This window comes from Myotis myotis, unplaced genomic scaffold (genome assembly GCF_014108235.1).
Source record: "Myotis myotis isolate mMyoMyo1 unplaced genomic scaffold, mMyoMyo1.p scaffold_m19_p_6, whole genome shotgun sequence".
NCBI lineage: Eukaryota > Metazoa > Chordata > Mammalia > Chiroptera > Vespertilionidae > Myotis > Myotis myotis.
The window spans coordinates 92,705,641-92,730,904 of record NW_023416368.1 but is presented as its reverse complement, the minus strand read 5'-3'; the positions used below and the strand labels follow the sequence as shown (position 1 = coordinate 92,730,904).

Below are 25,264 nucleotides of genomic sequence, written 5' to 3'. Positions count from 1 at the left end.
ACCTACAGGAAAAAAAAATCATATGGAAGTAGAAAACAATTTAATTTAGTATTTTTTAAAAAGTCATATAAAATGTAGGTTCTACTATTTAAATTAAATACAGTGCTTTATATACACAGATGCATGAAATTTGCATCCATTTTATGGTATGACCAGTTGAGAGAGAAGGGAAAAGAAATGCTTAAAGAGAAAGTTGATGTTAGGGTTAGGAGGGGATAGTGTCAGGCTAAATAAAGCCATGTAGAGATGTACACGAAGCAGTAGTAAAAAGTGGAGAAGGAGAAAGACCTATCTAGAAAATTCTTAGTATAGCAGCGGAGACGAGGATGTTAATGTTGAAAAGGGGGGTTTTCTTACTTGCCACCCATAGCACTTTCCATACTGTAAAAGTTGGTTTGCATTTCCTTTGGTCAATCTCTTGCTCCTTTGCATTTTTAAATTATTTTTTCTGTTTTCTCTCTTCACACCCTGTACACATGCCTTATGCGGTTTATTTCTCTTCCTTTTCTCCCAGGAACATGTATCTGTCATAAAGGTGAGATTTCCAGGCTCTGTTACAGATGTGAAAAATGATAGGAAATGTGAGGGACACATTTTATTCAAGCTTTCATTTATGGTGTGTCTGCTCTTTGCAAGTGTTTTGGATTATTATTTTTTATTGTGGAAAAAATAGAATATTAAAGTTAACATTTTAGCCATTTTTAAGTGTACAATTCATTAGTATTATGTACATTCACAATGTATATAACCTCGCCACTCTATATTTCCAAATCTTTTTCATCATCCCAAACAGAAACTCTATTGATTAAGCAGTGACTCTCCATTTCCCACTCTGCCCTGGTAACCTTTATTCTACTTTGTCTCTGTGAATTTGCCTGTTCTAATTACCTCATATAAGTGGAATCACACAATGTTTGTCCTTTTATTGTCTGGTTTATTTCACTTAGTATAATGTTTGCCAGATTCACCCATATTGTAGTATCATTATTTGTATGGCTGAATAATATTCCACTGTATGTATATACCACATGCTATTTATCCATTGGGTTGTGCATTATTTTAATAATTCACTTAGTCCCCTTTAAATTGTGCTTGCCTACAACCCTTCCCCCAAATACTTGGAACAATTATCTGGTTTTTTATCCTTATGATACAAGAGGAAACAGTTGGAATCTGAGTACTCCGCTATTGAAAGATTGCATGCTGCTAGATTAGCAAACAACTCCCTCCATACCCAGCTATTAACTTCACTTATTTAACTAAAAATTCAGTGCCTAATATACTCCAGTCACTGGCGAGCAAAGGCCCAGCCCGGTTCTCGTTTCATATGGCATGTTTATCCAATATCCTGTGGGAAGTCAATTGGCTATAAATGCTTCATGTTCAGCTCCTTGCCTGCTTTTTATTCATAACATTCAGAAATCCTAACTGATAAGGGTACAACTATACAACTCAGCTGCTGGGAATCCATAGTTACAATTAGGACTGGAGCAAGAAATTCACTTCATGTAGAGATTTTCAACCCCCTACCTAAGCAATTGCATATACCTCACACACACATCAGACTGCCTGATTGAACGCAGGACAGATCAGTTCTGCTGGACAGATCAAACCCAGCTGCTTGCTGTATTTAGAATGTTCGCTAAAGTCTGGCTTTTATAAAATAAGTAGTTATTGAGGAATTAAATGAGGTGGGAAGTTGTTACCTTTCATATGGTAATTGATGTAATAAATGTTATAATAAACAGCAATAAATCATTCCTATCTATAATAATAAGAAGGTAATATGCTAATTAGACCAGATGGCCAAACAACATTCTGGATGACATTCCTAACAACCTTTGGACAAAGCCGGGCTGCGAGGGCCCTGGGGCGAGGTGGCAGCCGCCTGGGTCCTCGGAGTCCCTTGCACGAATTTCGTGCATTGGGCCTCTAGTTTTTTAAATAAACCATTTCTATAGCAAAAGAATAATGTAAAAACACTATAAAGATTTAATAGGTCTAAGCACTTTGTTGAGCTCTTAACTATGCATTAGCTCATTTCAACCTTCTGATGTAGGTGCGACAATTTTCTTTTCTATGTAAAGCAACAGAAGCATAAAGAGGTTAAATAATTTGTCTCAAGTCGACAGGCAGCATAACTGGAGCACTATTTAACATACCTTAAGGTTGTAGTTTGCTTTTAGTCAGACAATTTCTGATTCTCTAGTTTTAGATTTCAGCCATATTAGGCACTCAGTAAATATTTGTCATAGAAGAGAAAGGAACACTCAAGAACCTTTCAAAATCTTCTTTTACATGATAATCTCATTTTAATCCAGTTTATAGTGTGATACTTCATGATTTATGAGTGATGAAATTCATTATGCAAATTGTTCAAATTAATCTGGTGTGTTTTACAGGTGGTTGCTGTATATGGAACTTTATCTGATTTACTCTCAGTGGCCAGCAGTAAACTTGGCATAAAAGCCACTAGTGTGTATAATGGGAAAGGTGGACTGATTGATGATATTGCTTTGATCAGGTAAATATCACTTTTCATAAACTTTCCACTCTGAGCTCTGAGCTTCTCGGTGCTATGCTAGTTCCCTGACACAATGGTTTAATCACTGCTAAAGAGTAAGATTTTGGCAAGTGATTGCCTACTATTTGCTCTTTGGAATTTAAATCATTTGAACTTAGGGTGTATTGATCAGATAAAAACTCCTCAGTACATTCCAATATATTAATAGTCTCTCTGCATAGTTCATATATGGTTATGAGGAATTTCTTTATGGCACTAGAAATGACTCTAATAAGACATGCATTTTTTAATGTTAGAAATCTGCCCTAGCTGGTTTGGCTTAGTGGATAGAGTATCAGCCTGCGGTCTGAAGTGTCCAGGGTTCGATTCCAGTCACGGTCACATGCCTGGATTGCAGGCTCCATCCCCAGTAGGAGGCATGCAGGAGGCAGCCAATCAATGATTCTCATCATTGATGTTTTTATCTCTCCCTCTCTCTGCCTCTCTATTATCAACAAAAAAACATACTAAAGTAAAAAAGAAATCTAATTGATCTCTTTAATTTTATGTGCCTCTGCTTATTGTTCAATTGATTTCCTAAGAATGCTTTGAATTTTATAAATATTACAAATATTTATAAACTAGAAGCTGGTGTATGAATTCATGCACCAGTGGGGTCCCTTGGCCTGGCCTGTGGGATTGGGCCAAAACTGGCTCTCCGACATCCCCTGAGGGGTCCGGGATTGTGAGAGGGTACGGGCCAGGCAAAGGGACCCAACCGGTGCATGATCAGGGCCAGAGAGGGACCACGGGAGGGCTCCAGGGTGTGTCCAGCCCATCTCGCTCAGTCCCGATCAGCCGGACCCCAGCAGCAAGCTAACCTACTGGTCAGAGTGTCTGCCCCCTGGTGGTCAGTGTACATCATAGTGAGCGGTTAAACGACCTTAGCATATCATTAGCATATTACGCTTTGATTGGTTGAATGGGTGACCAGACAACCAGACACTTAGCATATTAGGCTTTTATTATATAGGATTATAAATACTCACTACTTTGGTGGAAACTTGCTAAGCAGAGTTAACTCATCAATGATCTGTCACAATAGTGGTTTGTTTTGGGGTTCAGTTTTTTTTTTCTTTTTATTAAATATATTAAATATATCTTTATTGATTTCAGAGAGGAAAGGAGAGAGAGAGAGAGAAAAAACATCAATGATGAGAGACAATCATTGATCGGCTGCCTCCTGCACACCCCACACTGGGGATCGAGCCTGCAACCCAGGCATGTGGCCTTGACAGAATCGAACCTGGGACCCTTCAGTCCACAGACCGATGCTCTATCCACTGAGCCAAACCAGCTAGGGCTTGATTCAGTTTTTTAAATATCCCAGGCAGAATTATCTCTTTAAAACAAGTATCTAGTTTACCTCATCCATCCTCATAGGATCATAGAATTTTGAGGCTTAACAAATACAGAAAGGGAATACAAATTACTGACAATGTGCCAGTTATGTTGTATTTGCTTTGCCCACTTTATCTCATTTCACTGGCAAATAATGGGGTTTTTAAAAAAAATTGATGGAGTGAGCCCTGGCCAGTGTGGAGCATTGTCCCATACACTAAAAGGTTGTGGGTTCAGTTCCTGGCCTGGGCACATACCTAGGTTTTGGGTTTAATCCCCAGCCGGGGCACATATTGAAGGCACCCAATTGATGTTCTCTCTGTCACATTGATGTTTCTCTCTGTCTCTCTGTCTCTCTCTCTCTGTCTCTTTCTCTCTGTCTCTCTCTCTCTCTCTCTCTCTTCCCGTTTCTCTAAAGTCAGTAAGCATATCCTCATATCCTCGGGTGAAGATTCAAAGAAAATTGATGGAGTTAAAAGAATATGCTCTACATTGTAATAGTATACAAAGCTTAATTTTCATTTAAATTTAGGTCATAATGACTTTTCAGTATAATATACTGCCTTTGAAGTTCATAACTTCTAGTCCCTTCATTTTATAAATTAAAAAAACTAAACATCTGAGAAAATAACTATCTAGGCCATACAGTTGCTAGCTGATTTTTGTTAAAGAGAAGAAAACAAATTTTCATACTAGTCTTAAAAAGTTAACTGGCCTTGTGAACAAGTAGAAATAGTTATAAATTTAAAAGATACGTATTTAAAATCCAAATAAAATAGGAGGAATTTTTAGTTTTTCAATATCTATCTTCCATATTCTTTCCGTTTTTATGCATAAATGAGTCAAACTGTTGAATTATTTCTTAAAAAGACTTCATTTATAAGAAAAATTCAGTGTGTTCCTGTGATGTTTTATAGGAAATAAAAATTTCTGCAACATAGAGGGTCATAAGCCTTCCGAACTATAAAATATATACCTGTTTAATAATTTGTGGGTCACAGAACAATCCGGCAACTTACTTATTATAGTAATAGTGGGATGGGTTGGGGCAGGAGAGGAGGATATCACTGATAATCCAGGACTTCAGATTATGTGCAGTCATTTACATTTGGGGGTGTGGTGGGTGTAGAGTAGGCGAGTGTTTACAGCAGTTACTTTCATATATTCTTCCTAAATTTAATACAAAAATTTATTTTCCTTTCCAAAGCACAAAGCAGCTGATGATATGGAAGAAAACTCCAGTAATTTATTTAGTATTACAGAATTAAAGTAAAAAAAGAAGAATTGGCTAGGGCTTTAATCATATCCTTTAAACATAACAGTACATTCTTCAATTGATAAGAAAGCTTAATTAATAATAATCTATATAATTATCTAGTAAGTTTTGTTTTGTTGACTTGTTTTCCATTTCAAAAGTACTTTCATGTTCTGGATCTTACTTGAGTTTAAATCCAAGGATAGTTAAGTGTGTGTGTAGAGGGTATTTAACAAAGAAAGCACTGGAAATTTACATAGTCCAATTTGCAAACCTGTCTTCTACATAATTCTAAGGAACAGTTCTGTATTAAACAGATAATTCATGTGATTTCTGGATTTTGATGGTACCTTTTCAAATTTTTATTTCCCTCAGGGATGATGATGTTTTGTTTGTGTGTGAAGGAGAGCCATTCATTGGTAAGTGACTTCCTTGAAAGCCAATTTTGTCTGTCAAAATAAAAAAGATGAGATTACATGTTTAACATGGCTTAACATTAAAAAATATTTTGTGGTAGGATTCAAATCTTCATACCTGTTTTGATTCTGCATTGGGTATGTGTGTTAAGTAAATGTTTAATTTGAATTGTATGATCATATTTAGTATAGGTACCTTATCTTTTACGTGCCTTTAAAATGCTCTGGATGTGTACACATTCATTAAATATGAAATTATACGGTACTTTTGGTTTTAGAAATTATAATTGTTTTGAAATTTTCTTTCATAGTAGTTGTTACAATTTCTATAAGTTTTATATTACATATTTTTAAGGATGTATTGCTGCATAAGTAATGTTTGACAATCCTTCATAGTGGTCAAATACGATCAGTCAAAAATTGCTTGGTGTCATACACTTGCACATATACACATTACCCTTTGATTCAGAAGAAAGCTTCTACAGTTGTATAAGGCTTAAATACAGTAAATATTCTTAGCAAATAGTTGATATATTTAGCTCCACTCAATTAAACCCTGAAAATTTAAGTATGTTTTTTAAGCCATCACAGTAATTGTACTTGGTGAGTGGAGGTAGATCTCAGGATCATGGTACTGGTAGTTGCCCACTTAGAAGTAAGTGTATACTCTTCTCCGTCTCTACTTGGCAGCAAAAATTTTTTCTGATCTTCTGTTATCCATTAGCCTAACAGAGTGATTGGCAAGCAAGCGTCATGTAATTGGTTCATTGCATACAAACAAAATAAAAAGCAATCAATTAGTGTTTATTTTTATTTCATCCTTATGAATCGTTGGATTTAAAAATATTTGGTATATTTATTTTCATCCTCTGCATTAATTGATATCGGATTATCCTACTTTGGGCCAGTGGAAACCTCTTCAAATCCTTTTAACTCAACCTCATTAGTCTTTTATAGCTCCCTACTATCTGGAATAACAAGGTGTTCATCTTACACTTCTCCTGTCCTAGATCCTGATCAATGTTTTTTCTCGGAAGCCTTGATTTCTTTTCTTTTTAATACTAGAGGCCCAGTGCACAAAATTCGTGCACAGCTAGGGTCCCTAGGCCTGGCCCGAGATCAGGGCTGATCAGGTTCCCCGCCTCCCCGCCTCCTCCTTCCCTTGCCTCCCGCGCACTGCCACTGCGCAGTTTCCCCACCTCCTTGGTCCTCCTTCCCTCACTCCCTCAGTGCCCCGCCACCACTGCTGGTCGCCCGCCATGTTCCACACTGCCCCCTGGTGGTCAGCACACATCATAGGGAGTGATTGAACTCCCATTCTCCTGGTTGAACTCCCGAGGGGACACTTTGCATATTAGCCATATATATATATATATGTTTCAGAGAAGAAGGGAGAGGGAGAGAGAGAACCATCAATGATGAGAGAGAATCACTGATGGGCTGCCTCCTGCACACCCGTACTGGGGATGGAGCCTACAACCCGGCATGCGCCCTTGACCAGAATCAAACCTGGGACCCTTTAGTCCCAAGCCGACGCTCTATCCACTGAGCCAAACCAGCTAGGGCCTTGACTTCTTTTAGTGAGAAATATCAACTCAAGACACAATCTGGGTACTAGGGAGGCTCATTGTTATTGGGTTTATCATTGTTACTAGGGTTTTTGGTAGACAGAGTTGGAAATACATAGCTAGCCAGAGATAAAATTTATATATAATATATAGTACCTTTTATGATATAAAGCTTTATATATAACATAATATATAGAGGTTATCTCATGGATTTATGCTAATACTTCCAGTTTATAATCAGGATAATAAGATTTTTATTTAACTTTTATATCTCCTTTCTTCCATATCAGTAATCTTGATTTTTCAGGGACATTGGGAATGATCCTATCTAATAAAGAGGGAATATGCTAATTGACCCTCAGGCCGTCGAAAATATGGTGGCACCCACAGCCAATAAGGAGGGAATATGTTCATTGACTGCCTCACCCTCAAAGATGGCAGCGCCCACAGCCACAAGATGGCGGCGCCCAGTCCCCTCAGCCCCGCCGGGGTGCAGGCACGTGGCAAGACCAGGCCCACCCAGGCGGGCCCGGCTGCTCCATGCGCCTGCCTCCAGAGTCCCCCAGTTCCCTCAGCCACCCAGGGCTGGCCCGAGGCACAGGCAAGCCTTGGATGGGAGCTGCCCAGCCCCCCCCAGGGCCGCCCAAGGCACAGGTAACCAGGCCCAGCCAAGGCTTGCGCTGCCGGCAGTGGCAGCAGCAGAGGTGTGATGGGGCATCGCCTTCCCCTGATCACCGGGTCGCCTCCCACCCCTGAGGGGTCCCAGACTGTGAGAGGGGGCAGGCCAGGCTGAGGGATTCCCCCTTCCAGTGCATGAATTTTCATGCACCGGGCCTCTAGTAGAAAAATAATGTCACTCATTTACTTCATTCCACATAAAACACATAAATGTGTCAGTAAAAATCCCAATACTTTCATTACCAATATGAATTCTAAAGACAGTTAAACATTTTTTGCAAATGTTCATTCCTTTCTCCCCTTACTTAAAAAATAATTGTTATTTTTTCTACATTGTCAAATATATATAGCTATTATATACTATATGCTCTCCTTTCAAACTATCTCTTAGTTTTACTCCTCAAGTGTATTTAATTTTTACCTCCATTCCTTATGTTGATGCCTCCAATGGTTGTCTGAAACTTATTCTCCAGTAAATTCCTTACAAACACATTGTGAGAACAATGTTCTATGACATCTTGCATGATAGTAAGTATTTTGGCTTCTACTTTTTCAAGTCAGTTGGGCCCTGGCCAGTAGCTCAGTTTGTTAGAGTGTCATCTTGACATACCAAGGTTGCAGGTTCTATCCCCGGTCAGGCACATACAAGAATCAACTAATGAATGCATAAATACATGGAACAACAAGTAGATGTTTTTGTTTCTCTCTCCCCTCTTCCTATCTCTCTCTAAAAGTCAATAAATAAATAAAATTTTCAAACTTAGTTTGACTGGATATATTATCATATGTCAAAAGTTAAATGGTAAATTTTAATAATGGGTAGTTTATTGTATATCGATTATAACTCAGTGAAGCAGTTAAAAAATACTTGGTCCACATATTTTCTTCCTTTATATATCTGAAATATGTTACTCCATTTTATTCTGGCTTAAAATATCTATGTCAAAAAAAAAATCTGATCTTTCATAAGTGATTATTTTTCCTAAGTCCCTCGAATGTTTAGTCTCCTGCTTTAAATTACAGTGATTATAGTAGACTTTTTGTGGATGTTCTGGGTTGTTCTGGATTGATTCTTTCAAATACATGGTGAGCCCTTTTAATATGTAGTTTCAAATCTTTTTAATTTCATAACATTTTTTTGAAGTTTATATTACACTAGAGGCCTGGTGCACAAAAATTTGTGCACTCGGGGGGGTGGTCCCTCAGCCTGACCTGTGCCCTCTCGCAGTCTGGGACCCCTCGGGGGATGACCGCCTGCTGGCTGAGGCCTGCTCCCCAGGGATTGGGCCTAAGATGGCAATCAGACATCCCTCTGGCAGCCTGGCAGCCCTCGGGGGATGTCCACTTGCCAGCGGGGAGCAGACCTAATCTGCAGTTGGACATCCTTAGCGCTGCTGAGGAAGCGGGAGAGGCTCCCACCACCACCGCTGTACTGGCAGCCATCAGCCTGGCTTGTGGCTGAGCAGAGCTCCCCATTGTGGGAGTGCACTGACCACCAGGGGGCAGCTCCTGCATTGAGCATCTGCCCCCTGGTGGTCAGTGTGTGTCTTAGTGACCAGTCATTCCCAGTCTTTCTGCTGTTAGGGTCAGTTTGCATATTACCCTTTTACTATATAGATTAGAGGCCTGGTGCACGGGTGGGGGCCAGCTGGTTTGCCCTGAATGGTGGGGATCAGGGTGGGGGTCCCATTGGGGTGCCTGGTCAGCCTGGGAGAGGGGCTGATGGCTGTTTTCAAGCTGCTCGCACCGCCTTTAGGGTGGGGGTCCCCACTGGGGTGCCTGGCCAGCCTAGATGAGGAGCTGAGGGCTGTTTTCAGGCTGCCCACACCCCCTTTAGGCTGGGGGTCCCCACTGGGGTGCCTGGCCAGCCTGGATGAGGGGTTGATGGCTGTTTTCAGGCTGCCCGCACCCCCTTCAGGGTGGGGGTCCCCACTGGGGTGCCTGGCCAGCCTGGATGAGGGGCTGATGGCTGTTTTTAGGCTGCCTGCACCCCCTTCAGGGTGGGGGTCCCCACTGGGGTGCCTGGCCAGCCTGGGTGAGGGGCTGATGGCTATTTTCAGGCTGCTCTCACCCCCTTCAAGGTGGGGGTCCCCACTGGGGTGCCTGGCCAGCCTGGATGAGGGGCTGAGGGCTGTTTTCAGGCAGGCCAAGCCTGTAACTGAAGCTCCCAGTCTCTCCCTTTTTTCTTTTTTTTTTTTATTCTGGGATTTATTTACCTTCTGTAATTGAAACTTTGTTGCAGCTCCAGCTCCGAGGCTGGCTGGGTGAAACCAGGTATCTGAGGTTTGTTTTGCTTCTATAATTGCAACATTGTTGCTTAGAGTGCAGCTCAGAGCCCGGCTGCGGCAGGCGGGGAACCTTGGCTTCCTCCTTCACTGGAGCAAGCAAGCCTCATATTCGCTTCAGCTGCCTGGCTGCCGGCCGCCATCTTGGTTGGCAGTTAATTTGCATATCGCCCTGATTAGCCAATGAGAAGCATAGCGGAGGTATGGTTAATTACCATGTTTGTCTATTTTTAGATAGGATATTTATTTTGTTCCCTGTCTAATCTTCCTGGACTCCTATTGTATGTATGTTGCATCTTGAACATTTATCTACTATATTTGAAATTTTCTATTAAGTCCTTTTCATTTATTTCTTTTTTACTTCTAAAGCCTTTCCCTTTTGTATCTTTTATTTCCCTTAAGACATTGTCTTTTGTGTTTATTGACACCTGTGTGTCTTCTAGTTTAACCTTCATTTCCAAAATTTTTCTTTTTATTTCCAGTTGTCTTCTGAGTTCTCACACTTCATTTCTGAATTTTATAATTCTGATTTATGTTATTATTTTATATCTTGTATTATTCACTTCTTTTAGCATGTTTTGGAATATTAGGTTATAGTTTTTAATCTATTTTGTAGGCATTTCTTTCTGACACTTTCATTGTCTATAAGAATGTAATTCTTAATTCTCTTAAAAAATTTTATATGGAATTTTATCTCAATCCTTTTTTGTTGTTCAGTTTTATGTGAAGTTAGTTTTCTTTAACTTGTGAAGGGAGAGCTGACTTAGGAAAGTTTTTCTCATTTCATGGCTCTAGAGTTCCCTTTTCTGTGTTTCTGTGTGAACTGTTAAAAAATGGAACTCCCCTTCTTATATGTTCTGGTTCTTTAGAATGTAGAACCTTTATGACTTTTATCTGTAATCCTTTTTTTTTTTCTTTTTTTTTTTTTTTTGCCTCTATTCCATTCAACTTGGATGCTTTTCCCAACATCTTATCTGCAGTATGGAACTTTGTCCTGAAAGGGAGTTTTGGCCAGTAGGTTCTGAGAGTTCATTTCCAGCCTCTTCAGATCTTACTGCAAACTACTTGTATCACTGATGATAGGAGTGGGCATACCCCTCCCACTTTCAGTCTATATTTCTTAAATGGACTTGCTGAGCTTTGAAGTGAATATTTATAGATTCCTTTGGATTCTTACATTCATCGGGTACTCTGTTGTTTCTCTCAGCTTCTTCCTGCACATAATAACATGCTGCTCTCTTCCTATCAGTGTTGATGGGAATACCTTTTCATCTGGTTTTGATTTAGATGTTGTCTATAGGTATAGGTTTTGTTTTCCTGATAGCTCTGGTACACTTTTATGTGTGTTTTTAGTTTTAAAAATCATGCTATTGCCATCTCCCCAAATACCAATTAAATTTATTATTTTCTACTTGTTCTCTCTAGATCCTCAGACAGATTCTAAACTACCAGAAGGGTTGTCAGGATCTCACACAGACTGGCTTACATTAAATGTTGGAGGGCGTTACTTTACAACTACACGGTAGGTGCATGTGCATGTGTGTAGCTGTGTGTCTGGGGGCACTATGTATCATTTGTTCTTCAGTTTACTGATTTCCTTAGAAGATACTGAAATGCTGCTTAAATATACCGTTATTGGAAACTATTTTTTAGAAAGTTTATTTTAAAGAAAAGAGAAGAAAAATGATTCACAGATCATTCCAGAGAAAGCATGATTAGTATTGTAGAACATGCTTTTTAGAGATTCAGTAATACATATGCATTGCAAGTAAAAATTAATATTAAAATTCATAGAGACTACAAGTGCTTATATTAAAGGCATAGGAAAATATAAGTTTAGATCAAGAATATTGTGATATAATAGCTTGCAAGATGGATAGAATCATTTTTTTAAAAAAAGGAAACTAAAACAATGTATAAGTCAAAGGAAGTGCCAGAGTAGAAGAGATTTTGATAAATGGCAACTTACTGCACATTTTTGTTTCCCAGCATCACTCCTACCAGGTTATAGCATGCATCTTTTTGAGAGAACAGCTGGGATCGAATATACTCTTGACTTAAATATGTTTGTTTATAAAGACAAATGGAGAAATCAATTTTTTTCCCTGAATTCTTAGGAGCACTTTAGTGAACAAAGAACCCGACAGTATGCTGGCCCACATGTTTAAGGACAAAGGTGAGTGCAACATAGGATTTTTACATTTTGTGTGATCTATTTGTATTGACTTTATATCTTTTGTCCTTCTTTACTTTTTAATAATAGCAATATTTTTACACAAGAAAAAACTTACTGTTATGTTCCACAATTTTTCTTCCATAAATTTCTAACTGTGTTTTTCATTATGGGGGACTTCCTTCATTTTAATGGTGACACAGGTGTCTGGGGTAATAAGCAAGATCACAGAGGAGCTTTCTTAATTGACCGAAGTCCTGAGTACTTTGAACCTATTTTGAACTACTTGCGTCATGGACAACTCATTGTAAATGATGGCATTAATTTACTGGGTGAGTTTTCAGTATAATTCTTCAGTCTTTTTTAAGTTTATTAATTTTTATTGTTTTCACTTGCTTAGTAAGTTAGTATATTTTCATAAAGTGAAGGTATATCTAAATGTTTTACTTGTGCAGTTGACCCTTAAATAACAATTGTTTGAGCTGCCTACTCCTCTTATACATGGATTTATTTATTTTTTAATAAATAGCATACAGTTGGCCCTCCCTATCTGCAGGTTTCACGTCAACATTTATTTTTTTTCTAAACCTAACCTGAGGATATTTTTTCCATTGCTTTTAGATAGAATGGGAGGGAGAGAGTGGAAGGGGAAAGGAGAAGAGAGAGAGAAACATCGATGTGAGAGAGGCACATCGATTGGTTGCCTCCAGTACATACCCCAAATAGACTGAGGAATGAACCCACAATCCAGGTACCTGCCCTTGACTGTGAATTAAGCCCATCACCGTTTGGTGTGCTGGCCGATGCTCTAACCAGTGAGCACACTGCCAGGGCATCAACAATATTTTTGATGTGCAGTTGAGAATACTCAGATGCAGAAGGCCAACTGGATGTATTGTTCTGTGCCATTTTTTATAAGGGACTTGAGCATCAATAGATTTTGGTATTTGTTGGGGTCCTGAAATCAGCTTCCCACAGATACCAAGAACAACTGAACTTTTGGGGGAGTCAAAAATTATATGCAGATTTTTGACTGTGAGGGAATTGACACCCCTAATCTCCATTGTTCAAAGCTCAACTGTATATGAGTATATATAGCAGCAATCTTCAATCTTTTCATCTCATGATACACATAAACTAATTACTAAAATTAACCAAAAAAATGTTTTTTGCCAATCTGAAAAAAAGTAGGTATAATTTTGATTCATTCACACCTGACAGCTATTGTTCTGTTGGCTGATGCCATATTTTTTATTTGACAATCTAAGAGAAAAGAAGTCAGGTAGTGCATGTTTTAAATTTCTAGCAGCATACCAGTGTGCCTCTTGTGGAACACCTGTATGACACAGCACACGGGTTGAAAATCGCTGATATATTGGTATTGAAATGGATATAGGCACAGGTAGATAGTCTTGTGGAAAGTCTCTCCGAGTCCCCCTTGAGTGTTAAAATAACACTCATTGAAACTTCCAGTCAAGATAGAGGAGTAGGTAAATGCTGTGGTCACCTCCTCTCACAACTGTAACTAGACAACCAAGGGGTCTGTGCTGCCTGTCACTGCTTGAGCCAATTAAGCAGAGATAGGGTTGAATTATATATGAGCATTTATTCCAATAATGCTGGCAGTATGGGAGAGCAGCAGGTCATCCACAACAATCTGCTCTGCTTCTCCCCATAAGCAAACTGCTTATATTGGGTAGAAGGACAAAGATCACATGTAAAGGCAAGGGAAAGTAGGCAAGGTATAATCATTACAGGTTACAAGCCATGGCTGCTGGGGAGTGTGGCAGAGGGCGGATGCCTCCAGGCGGGAATGCTGGGACCAGATTACAAAGAGCAGGGTTGTAAAGAGCAGGTGCCTCTGGGACTGGATTGTTTCAGCCAAGAGGTTGTAAATCTTTCCATAATGATAGGCAGTTCTTGGGACAGGAGGATGGACTGCATTCTGATGTTAGCTCCCATGTCCCAGGGCATACAACTCCCAGGCAGGTTAGAATGTCCTTTCTTTAATCAGAACAAAACAATCATGGTTAACAGAGCATGTTTAATATTTCTTTTTGTAGCTGGTCCCCAATATTCTATTTCTGCCCCTAACACAACCACATCAAAATTACCAGTCAATTATAGAATAACCACCCTTGAAACCACTTGAAGACTTGCTGAACAGAATGTCTGTGACTATGATATGAAGAAGAAATCATGTCAAGACTGGTAGGAGAGGAGGACATGTGAAATGGGCTCTTCCCACACCATGTGTGGCAGTTAGAATTGGGAGGGATATCTGTCCTACCAAGGTCCTCCTGAGGAGCAAGGGAAGAGATGCTACTATGATATCTGGCCAGCTCTCTCCCAGACAGAAGTTCAGGCAGATGCCATTGTCCTTTATCCAGCCCTCTCCCACACAGCGGTGGTTGCATAATCAAAGTTTATAGGCCTCCAAGTGACTGAATTTGGTTTGACTTAAGGAGTGGTGGGGAGCGTGGTGATCTGGAGTGTACATGCCTACTCATCTGCCAAATTATTGCCATGTGTGTGGGCCTAGGGTGCCAAAGACTTGATTTTTTTAAAGAAAACCTGGAAATGTAAAATTTTATCTGAAATCTGATTTTGAAAACCCATCAGAATCAGCTTGGGGTGGGGTGGGGTGCTAGCTTATAATTTGTGTTGTAAAATGTTTTTATTTTAGCCGTCTACAAATATTATTATTATAAAAATAACCAGTGATCCACTTTTTTATAGAACCTTTTCCCTTCAGCAACTGAACCTCTAATGGCCACCCTCTCCTGATTACATTTTAAGACTCAGCTGTAGGCGTTCGATGGGCTCTTTCTAAGCTTCCGCTTTTCATTTCTCCTGTGTTGTTGATAGCATTTCATGTCCTTCCTGCTATCTCTGACTTCAGCAGTGCAGGGTATTAACAAGCTGTTCGTGTTTCTCTGCCATTGCTCTTTTACATTTAGTTTTTCAGCAAACAGAGCGCTCTCCTGATTCACTTTATGTAGTGTTGTTTTGAATGAGTACAGTTTCTGTCCAAACTCTTTATATTGATTATAAATTGCCCCACGTAATTACATGCTTTAAAATAGTCTACAGTGATTTATTTACCTTCTTCCCACGTACTTAAATAACCTTAGTTCTTGCTCTTAATTTGTGCTCTCATCAGTATGTATTTTTTGTTTACCTTCATCATTTCCTTCTGTTCCTGCCTTTAATGGCCTTCACTTTTTCCATGAGTCATGTCTTCCTTTCTCATGCTTTCTCTTGTCTTCAGAACATTCTTTCTTTGACTTAAATAATCTTTTCTATATTTTTCAGCTAAATCTCACCTCAATTCAATTAGTCTACTAACTTGAGAACTTTTCTAGTATTTCAGTACCTATTTCCCTGAAGCTAACATGAATTTTCTGAAACCCAGTTTGATACAGGGAAAAAAAGAATGGTCTTAACTATTAGAAAACCTGTAATTTAAAACATATAATTTAATATTAATGATTTATGGAGGACCTACCAGGTAGGTGCCAAATATTATACCAGATAGTAAATACGCATTATCTCTTAATATTTCTGACAACTTTGTTTGCATGGTAAAAATGTCCCCATTTCACAAATGTGGAGGCTTTAGTTAAAAGAAAGATTATAGCTTCTTCAAGTCAAAATCTGAGCTGGGATCAAATCCAGATCTTACTGGTGCTAACAGAAAATACACTAAATATCACATCCTTTCCTAAACTGTCCCTCAGCGGGCAGTTGCATTTACAAGGCTTTCCTGGAAGTTTTTAAGGTTTAGTTCTGAGCCTAGAATTGGACAAACATTCTTACCACACTCCCTCGGAGGTTCTGATTTACTCATAAAAACTTGGCAAACTGAGAGTGAGGCCCCTACAATCTTGTTTTGCTGGGTTTCTACCAGGGACTGATACTGAAGTGTGGCTGCCCCTTCCTGAGAAATCCAGAGAGGAAGCCACTCTGGTGTGGACAGAAGGTGTTATCCCACAGCGGCTACCTGAGTGGTGTGCTGGTCCTTAGATGGCCTTTGTTTTGCAATTTGAGTATTGGAGGTGGCATTGGGCTTCCCCAGAAAAGATTGTAATCTTTTTCCCAGATAACTGCTGTGGTTTTCTATATCTAATTATAGTTACCCTTATCCTGGAAACATTTGAAGGGGGAGATTACACCTTTTACTATTTTTGTAATTTCTCAGTCCTTTTTAAAAGAGTAAACTCCGTCTACTGAATAACTGAAGTCTTCATTTTAAAGAAAATGGATCCCAATTTATTCCCACACTAGAGGCCCGATGCATGAAATTCGTGCAAGAGTAGTCCTTCGCAGCCGGTGCAGCTGCCTTGATCCCTCCCTCGCAGGTGTGGCGGCTACCTCAATCCCATGGCTGTAGCCCTGGCTTTAAACGGAAGGTTGTCAGGAAGGATGTCCGGACAGCCATTCGGTCTATTTGCATATTACACTTCTATTATTATAGACTAGAGGCCCAGTGCACAAAAATTTGTGCACTGGCGGGGGGCGGGGGGTTCCCCTCAGCCCGGCCTGTGCCTTCTCACAGTCTGGGACCCCTCGGGAGATAACCACCTGCTGGCTTAGGCCCGCTCCCTGGGTCGCAGATGGCAGGCCCGGATGGCGGCAGGGCGGGTGGCGGATGGCACTGTGCCGCCCTGCCTGAAGTATGCAAATTTAATGGCCATCTTTGTTGGGTTAATTTGCATACTCTTCTGATTGGCTTATGGGTGTAGCGAAGGTACGGTCAATTAGCATCTTTGCCTTTTATTAGTGTAGACTAGAGACCCAGTGTACAAAATTCATGCACTTGGGGGAGGGGGTCCCTCAGCCTGGATTGCAAAAGGGTGCAGGCCAGGTTGAGCGACCCCACTGGTGCACAATTGGGGCCAGGGAGGGATGCAGGAGGTTGGCCAGCCAGGGAGGGACCATTGGAGGGCTCCAAGGCCTGTCCAACCCATCTCGCTCAGTCCTGATCAGCCAGACCCCAGCAGCAAGTTAACCTGCCAGTTGGATTGTCTGCCCCCTGGTGGTCAGTGCACATCATAGCAAGCGGTTGAGCAGCCTTAGCATATCATTAGCATATTATGTTTTGATTGGTTGAATTTCCAACTGGACGACCGGACACTTAACATATTAGGCTTTTATTATATAGGATACTCTGATGAAAATGTTTATTGACAGATGTGAGAATGTAGATGTAATAAGTCACCAAGACAATGCACAGATTTTCTTTACCAAACTAAGAAAAATAAATGATAGATTAAAACCCCTTTTATCTTTTAGAAATCTTTTTTTAAATTGATTCTTTTATAAAAATGGTTTCTAAATTATACTTTTGACTTTTGCTTTGAAGTTTACTTTTATTTATTTCTATAATTTCCTAATTCAGTAAGTCTAAGATATTTGGGACAAACCTATTTAGATCTGTTCCACTGGAAAAGGTCAATGAAATGTTAAGATTAAATAAACTATTTTTTATTGGATTCACAATCAAACCACTATATCAATGATTTGAGGAATGTGTGGTATTAGGATTTTTTGCTTATGGCTTCTTTATAGTAATTTTTATAAGTGATTTTGAAATATGGAAGCCTTTCATTCTATTTCACTAGTTTTTCACATTTTTTCTTTTGATAAATGTAAACTACCTACTTTGTTTTACAAATATTTTAAAATATTCTATTATGTTCTAAACAAGAGTTTTTCTCTTCAATATTGATTGATAACCTTCCTTTTGAATTTCACTTCTTTTGTGAGAATTTTACATAAAGAATTATATAAATGTTAAAATGAAGTTTTCTGTAAAAGTCACATCGTTTTTATTATCATAGGGGTGTTGGAAGAAGCCAGATTTTTTGGTATTGACTCATTGATTGAACACCTAGAAGTGGCAATAAAGGTAAGGCTCTTTCTACACTAGCCAATATTACATTTGTGGTGTCTATCTCCCAAAATGCTTTAGTAATTTCTTAATATCTCTTTTCAAGAATTCTCAACCACCAGAGGATCATTCACCAATATCGCGAAAGGAATTTGTCCGATTTTTGCTAGCCACTCCAACCAAATCAGAATTGCGTTGCCAGGTAATTAAAACAGACATTTACATAAGTAATGTCAGCAAATCTGTGAGTAATGTTTTACATTCTTGTAGGATTTTTTTTTTTGCTTCATTTTCTTTTTTCATGCAAGATATAATCTAATTATGGGCCATAGCATTGATATAATCCCAAAATGGTTAGCAAAAAAAGAAATATGTAATAGCTTCTTTTATTGTCCAGTTATTCCAGTTATATTTCACATAGAAGTCTGTGAGTAGTGCATAGAAATTTCAGCAATTAAAATAAAACAATTGTTTGTACAGTTATGCATGACTAGTAAGTGGCAGATACTTTTACATTTATGTTTATAGCATTAAAGTTTTTTAAAACCACAATATTTGCTTTTCAAAAAGAAACTATCTTGAATTGTTTAATTAAAAAATTATCTATATATATAAAACCCTAAGCGATCGGTCGACCGTTCAACTGCTCGACCATTTGACTGGTCACTATGGCGCTCAATGCAGGCGCCAGACACTGGGCTCATGGCTGGTGAGCACTGCTGCAGCAGTGCAAGCCTCTCCCCTCTCCACAGCAACACTACTGAGCAGCAGCAGCAGGCACAATGGGGCTAGGATGAGCAGGAGCAGTGCGGCTCGAGCTCCTCCCTGGCTGCCTGCTGCTTCACGCACTACTACATCCCTTAGGATGTCGGACTACTGGTTTCTGCCCGATCCCTGCAGGCCAGGCAGAAACTGGTGTTACGACATCCCCCAAGGGGTCCCGGATTGCGAGAGGGTTCAGGCCAGGCTGAGGGACGCCACCGGTGCATGAATCCATGCACCAGGCCTCTAGTTTAAATATAATTAGATTTAACAAAAATAATACTAGTCAGCAGGTAGTGGCTAACAGAGATCTCTCTTTAGAAAAGTCTGCACATAAATGTGGTATAGCAAGACTGCATTCTATTGTTAATTGTAAACAGTTTCTTTTACTAGAACCCAGTCAGGACACTGATTTTATATATCTTAACTTCCATTTGATCGTGTTTTGTAATAAATTCCAAATGACTGAACCACCAGTTGCTTCTAAAAAAACTTGGTGGTTAAGTATAGTAATTAAATGTAATGCAACAAATGGTTTCAATATGGTGACAATTTGTGTTTTTTAATTTCAGGGTTTAAACTTTAGTGGTGCTGATCTTTCTCGTTTGGACCTTCGATACATTAACTTCAAGATGGCCAATTTAAGCCGCTGCAATCTTGCACATGCTAATCTCTGCTGTGCAAATCTTGAACGAGCTGATCTCTCTGGATCAGTGCTTGACGTAAGAATCATTTTTGGTTACAAGAGAAAATTAAATTGTTAGTCTATTGAGCATGCTCAAAAAGGAGAAATTACATCTGTCTCTTACTGAAACATTTACTTAAACACTGATAAAACTGAAGGCTTTGAAAGTGAAATGGGTTGGTTTTGTAACTTTGGCTCTCTCTTTCTATACATGTTTGTATATGTGTTTACATGTAGGTACGTGAAGATTTGTGTGTGCGCACATATGTATATATGCATGTATGTATAGAAAAATTACCTGTGTTAATTTGAAGTTAGATAATACATGTAGAACCAATAGTGAAATTTAATAACTTCTAGCTTTTAAGTTTCTTAATACCAAAACCCATGTCTGCATATGTCTATATGTCTTTTGAATTAACAGCACCTAATATAGTACTTGCTTTTTGTAGTCATTGAATAAATGTGTCTCAAATTTTATAATTTTGGAAGTAGACTCAAAAGCATGATGTTAATTCTTCCAACCCATGAACCACAGTATAGGCTTCCTCTTGTTTATATCTTCCTCTACCTCTTTTTTAATGTTCTGTAGTTTTCTGAGTACAAGTCTTTTACCTCCTTGGTTAAGTTTATTCCTAAGTATCTTATTTTTTTTTGTTGCAGTGGTAAATGGGATTGTTTGTGTAGTTTCTCTTTGTGAGAACTCATTATTGGTGTATAAAAATGCCATAGATTTCTGGGTGTTAATTTTGTAACCTGCTACCTTCCCGAATTCATATATTAAATCTAGTAGTTTTTTGGTGAAGTCTTTAGAGTTTTCTGTGTACAATACCATGTCATCTGCGAATAATGGAGCTTTACTGCCTCCTTTCCAATTTGGATGCCTTTTATTTCTTCCTCAGGTCTGATCACTGAGACTAGAATTTCCAGTACTATGTTGAATAGAGTGGTGAAAGGGGACCTCCCTGTATTGTTCCTGATCTTAAGGGAAACGCTTTTAGTTTTTTCCCACTGAGTCTGATGTTGGCTATAGATTTGTCATATATGCCTTTCTTACTTTGAGGTATGATCCCTCTGTTCCCACCTTGTTGAGAGTTTTATCATATATGGGTACTGGATTTTATCTAATGCATTTTCTGCATGTATTAATATAATCTTATGATTTTTATCGTTCATTTTGTTTATGTTATATGTCACATTTATTGATTTGTGAATACAGTGGGGCCTTGACTTACGAGTTTAATTCGTTCCGTGACCAAGCTCTTAACTCAAATTACTCATATGTCAAATCATTAAAGTGAACGAGTGAGACACATGATGCTGGGCTGATGTTGTGGCGTTCACTGTGACGTTCGCTGCGCCAACTAGCGGTGGGGTATCTGAAGCTGGCTCGTAACCCGAATTTTAGCTCGCAACTCAAAGCAAAAAAGCGGCCGAGAGACGGCTAGTATCTCGAAAAACTCCTTAGTCGGGACACTCGTAAGTCAAGGCCCCACTGTATTGTACCAACCTTTTCATCCCGGAATAAAACCCATTTGGTCATGGTGTATGATCTTTATAGTGTATTGCTGGATTTGATTTGCTAATATTTTGTTGAGGATCTTAGCATTTTTGTTTATCAGGGATATTGGCCTATAATTTTCTTTCTTTGTAGTGCCTTTATCTGGCTTTGGAATTAGGGTAATGCTCGCCTCATGAAAGGTTTTGGAAGTTTTCCCTCCTCTTGAACTTTTTAGAATAGCTTGAGGAGGGTAAGTGTTGGTTTTTCTTTGAATGTTGGGTAAAATTTGCCTGTGAAGCCATCTGGTCCAGGACTTTTGTTTGCTGGGAGTTTTTAAATTACTGCTTTGATTTCATTAGTTGTTACCGGCCTTTTCACTGTTTTCTGATTCTTCCTGATTGTGTTTTGGAAGATTGTATGTTTCTGGGAATTTGTCCATTTCACCCAGGTTGTCCAATTTGTTCACATATAGTTGTTCATAGTATTTTCTTCCTATCCTTTGTATTTCTGTGATGTCAGTTGTTACTTCTTTTACGTTTCTGATTTTATTTCTGTCCTCTCTCTGTTCCTTGATGAGTCTGGTTAACGGTCCATCAATCTTTTTCTTTTTCTTTTTTTCAATCCTCACCCAAGGATATTTTTCCATTGATTTTTTTTAGAGAGAGTGGAAGAGAGAGGGAAAGACAGAGAGAAATATCGATGTGAGAGAAACACACGTACCCTGACCAGGGCCCAGGCCGGGGAGTATCCTGCAACTGAAGTACGAGCCTTCACCAAAATCAAACCCGGGACCCTTTGATCCCAGGCCGGCGCTCTATCCACTAAGCCAAATTGGCTAGGGCAGGTTTATCAATCTTGTTTATCTTTTCAAAAAACTAGCTGTTGGTTTCATTGATCTTTCTTTCTTCTCTTTTCTTGCTTTTTTTTTTTCTTTTTTTTTGCCTCTATGTCATTTATTTCTGCTCTGAGCTTTATTATTTCCTTTCTTCTATTTACTCTGGGCTTTGTTATTCTTTTTCTAGTTATTTTAGGTGCAGGGTTAGATAGTTTGAGGTTTTTCTTGCTTCTTGAGGTAGGCCTGTAATGCTGTGAATATCCTTCTCAGGACTGCTTTTACTATGTCCCATAGATTTTGGGTTGTTTTGTGTTCATTTTCGTTTGTTTCTAGGAAGTTTTTTTATTTCTTTCTTGATCTCATTGGTAACCCATTCTTTGTTTAATAACATGCTATTTAGCCTCCATGTGTTTGAATGTTTTTGAGTGTTTATATTGTAGTTGATTTCTAGTTTCATGCCATTGTGATCTGAGAAAATGCTTGATGTGATTTCAATCTTCTTGAATTTATTAAGACTCATTTTGTGTCCTAATATGTGATCTATCTTTGAGAATGTTCCAGGTGCACTTGAGAAGAATGTATATTCTACAGCTTTAGGATGAAATGTCCTGTAAATATCAGTTAAATTCATATGATCTAGTATGTCATTTCAGGTCGCTATTTCCTTGTTTATTTTTTGTTTGGAAGATGTATCCAACGTTGACAGTGGGCTATTCAATTCCCCTACTATGACTGCTTTGCCTTCATTCTCTACCTCATAATACACCAAGAGTTTGTTGTTTTTTTTTATAGTGCTCCTATATTGCGTGCATATATTTTTACCAGTGTTATGTTCTCCTGTCTGATCAATCCCTTTAGTATTATGTAGGGACCTTTGTCTTAAAATCTATTTTGTCAGATATAATATATTGTTAACGCAGCTTTTTTGTTTTTTGTTTGTTTCCATTTGCATGGAATATATTTTTCATCTCTTCACTGTTAGTCTGTTTGAATCTTTTTATGAGGTGGGTCTCTTGAGGACAATGTTTATATATGTAATGTTTTCTTATCCATTTAGCTGTCCTGTGTTTTTTGGAGCATTTAATCCATTTACATTTAAGGTTATCATTATTTTTTAATATCTTTATTATTGAGAGTATTACAGATATCCCTCTTTTTCCCCCATTGCCCCTCTCCACTTGGTTCCTCCCCCACCCCAGGCCTTTACCACCCTACTGTCTGTGTCCATAGGTAAGATCTTTGGTTAATCTCTTTTGCCCTCCCACACCCCCCTTCCCTCTGAAATTCATCAGTCTGTTTCATGTTTCCATGCCTATTCTATTTTATTCACCAGTTTATCTTGTTCATTTGGTTTCTTGTTCATTATTTTAATTTTTAGATTCAATTGTTGATAGATATGTATTTGTTGCCATTTTATTTTTCATATTTTTTATCTCTTCTTATTATTATTATTACTAGAGGGCCAGTGCACAAATTTGCGCATGGGTGGGGACCTGCCAGCCCGGCCCTGATTGGGGCAGATCAGGGCTGGGCCTGTTGGGAGGAGGAGATGGTGGGAGGTTGGTCGGCCGGCCTGCCCAATCAGGGCCAAGCTGGTTGTGGGGAGGGGCCACAGGTGAGTGGCCAGTGGGCCCTGCCCCCGATTGGGGTTGGGGGGCCAATTTGGGATTGGGTCGGCCATGGGGAGGGGCTGTGGGCAGTGGGCCAGTCAGCTGCGCCCTTGAATAGGGTGGGGGGTGTTGACCGGTGGCCAGCAGCCTGGGGGAAGAGCCATGGGTGGTTGGCTAGCTGGCCTTGCCCCTGATGAGGGGAGGGGTCTACCTGGGGAGGGGCTGCGGGAGATTGGCCAGCTGGCCCCGCCCCCTATTGAAGTTGGGGGGCGATCAGGGGTGGGGCTAGTCAGGGGAAGGGGCTGTGGGCCGATCAGGGTGGTGGGGGCCCATCGGGGGCATAGCTGGCCAGTAGGAGGGGTTGCAGGAGGTTGGCTGGCCAGCCCCGCCCCCTATTGGGCAGGGGGTACGATCATGGGCTGGCGGGCAGGGGGAGGGGCTGCGGGCCTATCATGGTGGGGTGGGCTGATAAAGGGTGGGGCTGACCGGGGGGCGGGGGGAGGCATTTGGCCTGTCAACCCCACTCTTGATCGGGGTGGGAGAGTCCGATCAGGGGCAGGCCAGTAGCGGGGAGGGGCTGCGCAGTTGGCCGTGAGGTTGATCTGGCTGGTTCACTGGCCCCAGTGGGCATCATAGCGACCGATTGTTACGGTCATTATGGCCATTACGGTCGCTGGCTTTTTATATATATATATATATATATATATATATAGATAGATAGATAGATAGATAGATAGATAGATAGATAGATAGATTATTATTAAAGAACTAGAGGCCCGGTGCACAAAAATTTGTGCACTCGGGGGCAGGGGGTCCCTCAGCCCAGCCTGTGCCCTCTCACAGTCTGGGACCCTTCGGGGGTGACCACTTGCTGGCTTAGGCCTGCTCCCCGGGGGGATTGGGCCTAAGATGGCAATCAGACATCCCTCTGGCAGCCCGGCAGCCCTTGGGGGATGTCCATTTGCCAGCGGGGAGCAGACCTAAGCTGCAGTCAGACATCCTTAGCGATGCTGAGGAGGCGGGAGAGGCTCCCACCACCACCGCTGTACTGGCAGCCCTCAGCCTGGCTTATGGCTGAGCAGAGTTTCCCCCCTGTGAGAGCACACTGACCACCAAAGGGCAGTTCCTGCATTGAGCATCTTCCCCCTGGTGGTCAGTGTGTGTCATAGTGACCAGTCATTCCCAGTCTTTCTGCTGTTAGGGTCAGTTTGCATATTACTCTTTTACTATATAGGATAGAAGCCTGGTGCACGGGTGGGGGCCGGCTGGTTTGCCCTGAAGGGTGATCCGGATCAGGGTGGGGGGTCCCGCTGGGATGCCTGGCCAGCCTGGGTGAGGGGCTGAGATCCGTTTTCAGGCTGGTGGGTAACTGAAGCTCCCAGCCTCTTTTTTCTTTGCTTTTTTATTCTGGGATTTATTTACCTTCTATACCTGTCACTGGAGCTGAGAGCCGGCTCCAGCTCTGAGGCCGTTGCTGGCTGAAAGCAGGTATCTGGGTTTGTTTAGCTTCTATAATTGCAACATTGTTGCTTCCGGAGCTCAGAGCTGGGCTGCGGCAGGCGGGCACCTTGGCTTCCTCCATCACTGGAGCAAGCAAGCTTCATGTTCGCTTCAGCTGCCTGGCTGCCGGCCGCCATCTTTGTTGGCAGTTAATTTGCATATCACCCTGATTAGCCAATGGGAAGCGTAGCGGAGGTAT

At 40.3% G+C, this 25,264-nt stretch overlaps 1 protein-coding gene across 9 annotated transcripts in view; it reads left to right on the top strand.

Moving 5' to 3' along the window:
• KCTD9 (potassium channel tetramerization domain containing 9) overlaps window positions 1-25,264 on the top strand; it is a 46,176-nt gene that overhangs the window by 9,245 nt on the left and 11,667 nt on the right. For 3 of the 9 annotated variants that reach the window (XM_036314691.1, XM_036314685.1, XM_036314688.1), the window contains 9 exons: window positions 515-616; window positions 2,403-2,524; window positions 5,535-5,578; window positions 11,532-11,628; window positions 12,224-12,282; window positions 12,483-12,611; window positions 18,123-18,190; window positions 18,279-18,374; window positions 19,507-19,656. In XM_036314691.1, coding sequence (XP_036170584.1) covers window positions 515-616; window positions 2,403-2,524; window positions 5,535-5,578; window positions 11,532-11,628; window positions 12,224-12,282; window positions 12,483-12,611; window positions 18,123-18,190; window positions 18,279-18,374; window positions 19,507-19,656 — 867 coding nt within the window. Of the gene's footprint in view, window positions 1-514; window positions 617-2,402; window positions 2,525-5,534; window positions 5,579-11,531; window positions 11,629-12,223; window positions 12,283-12,482; window positions 12,612-18,122; window positions 18,191-18,278; window positions 18,375-19,506; window positions 19,657-25,264 lie in introns of those variants that run through there. The other 6 variants (XM_036314686.1, XM_036314689.1, XM_036314690.1 and 3 more) reach the window with 4 other exon arrangements.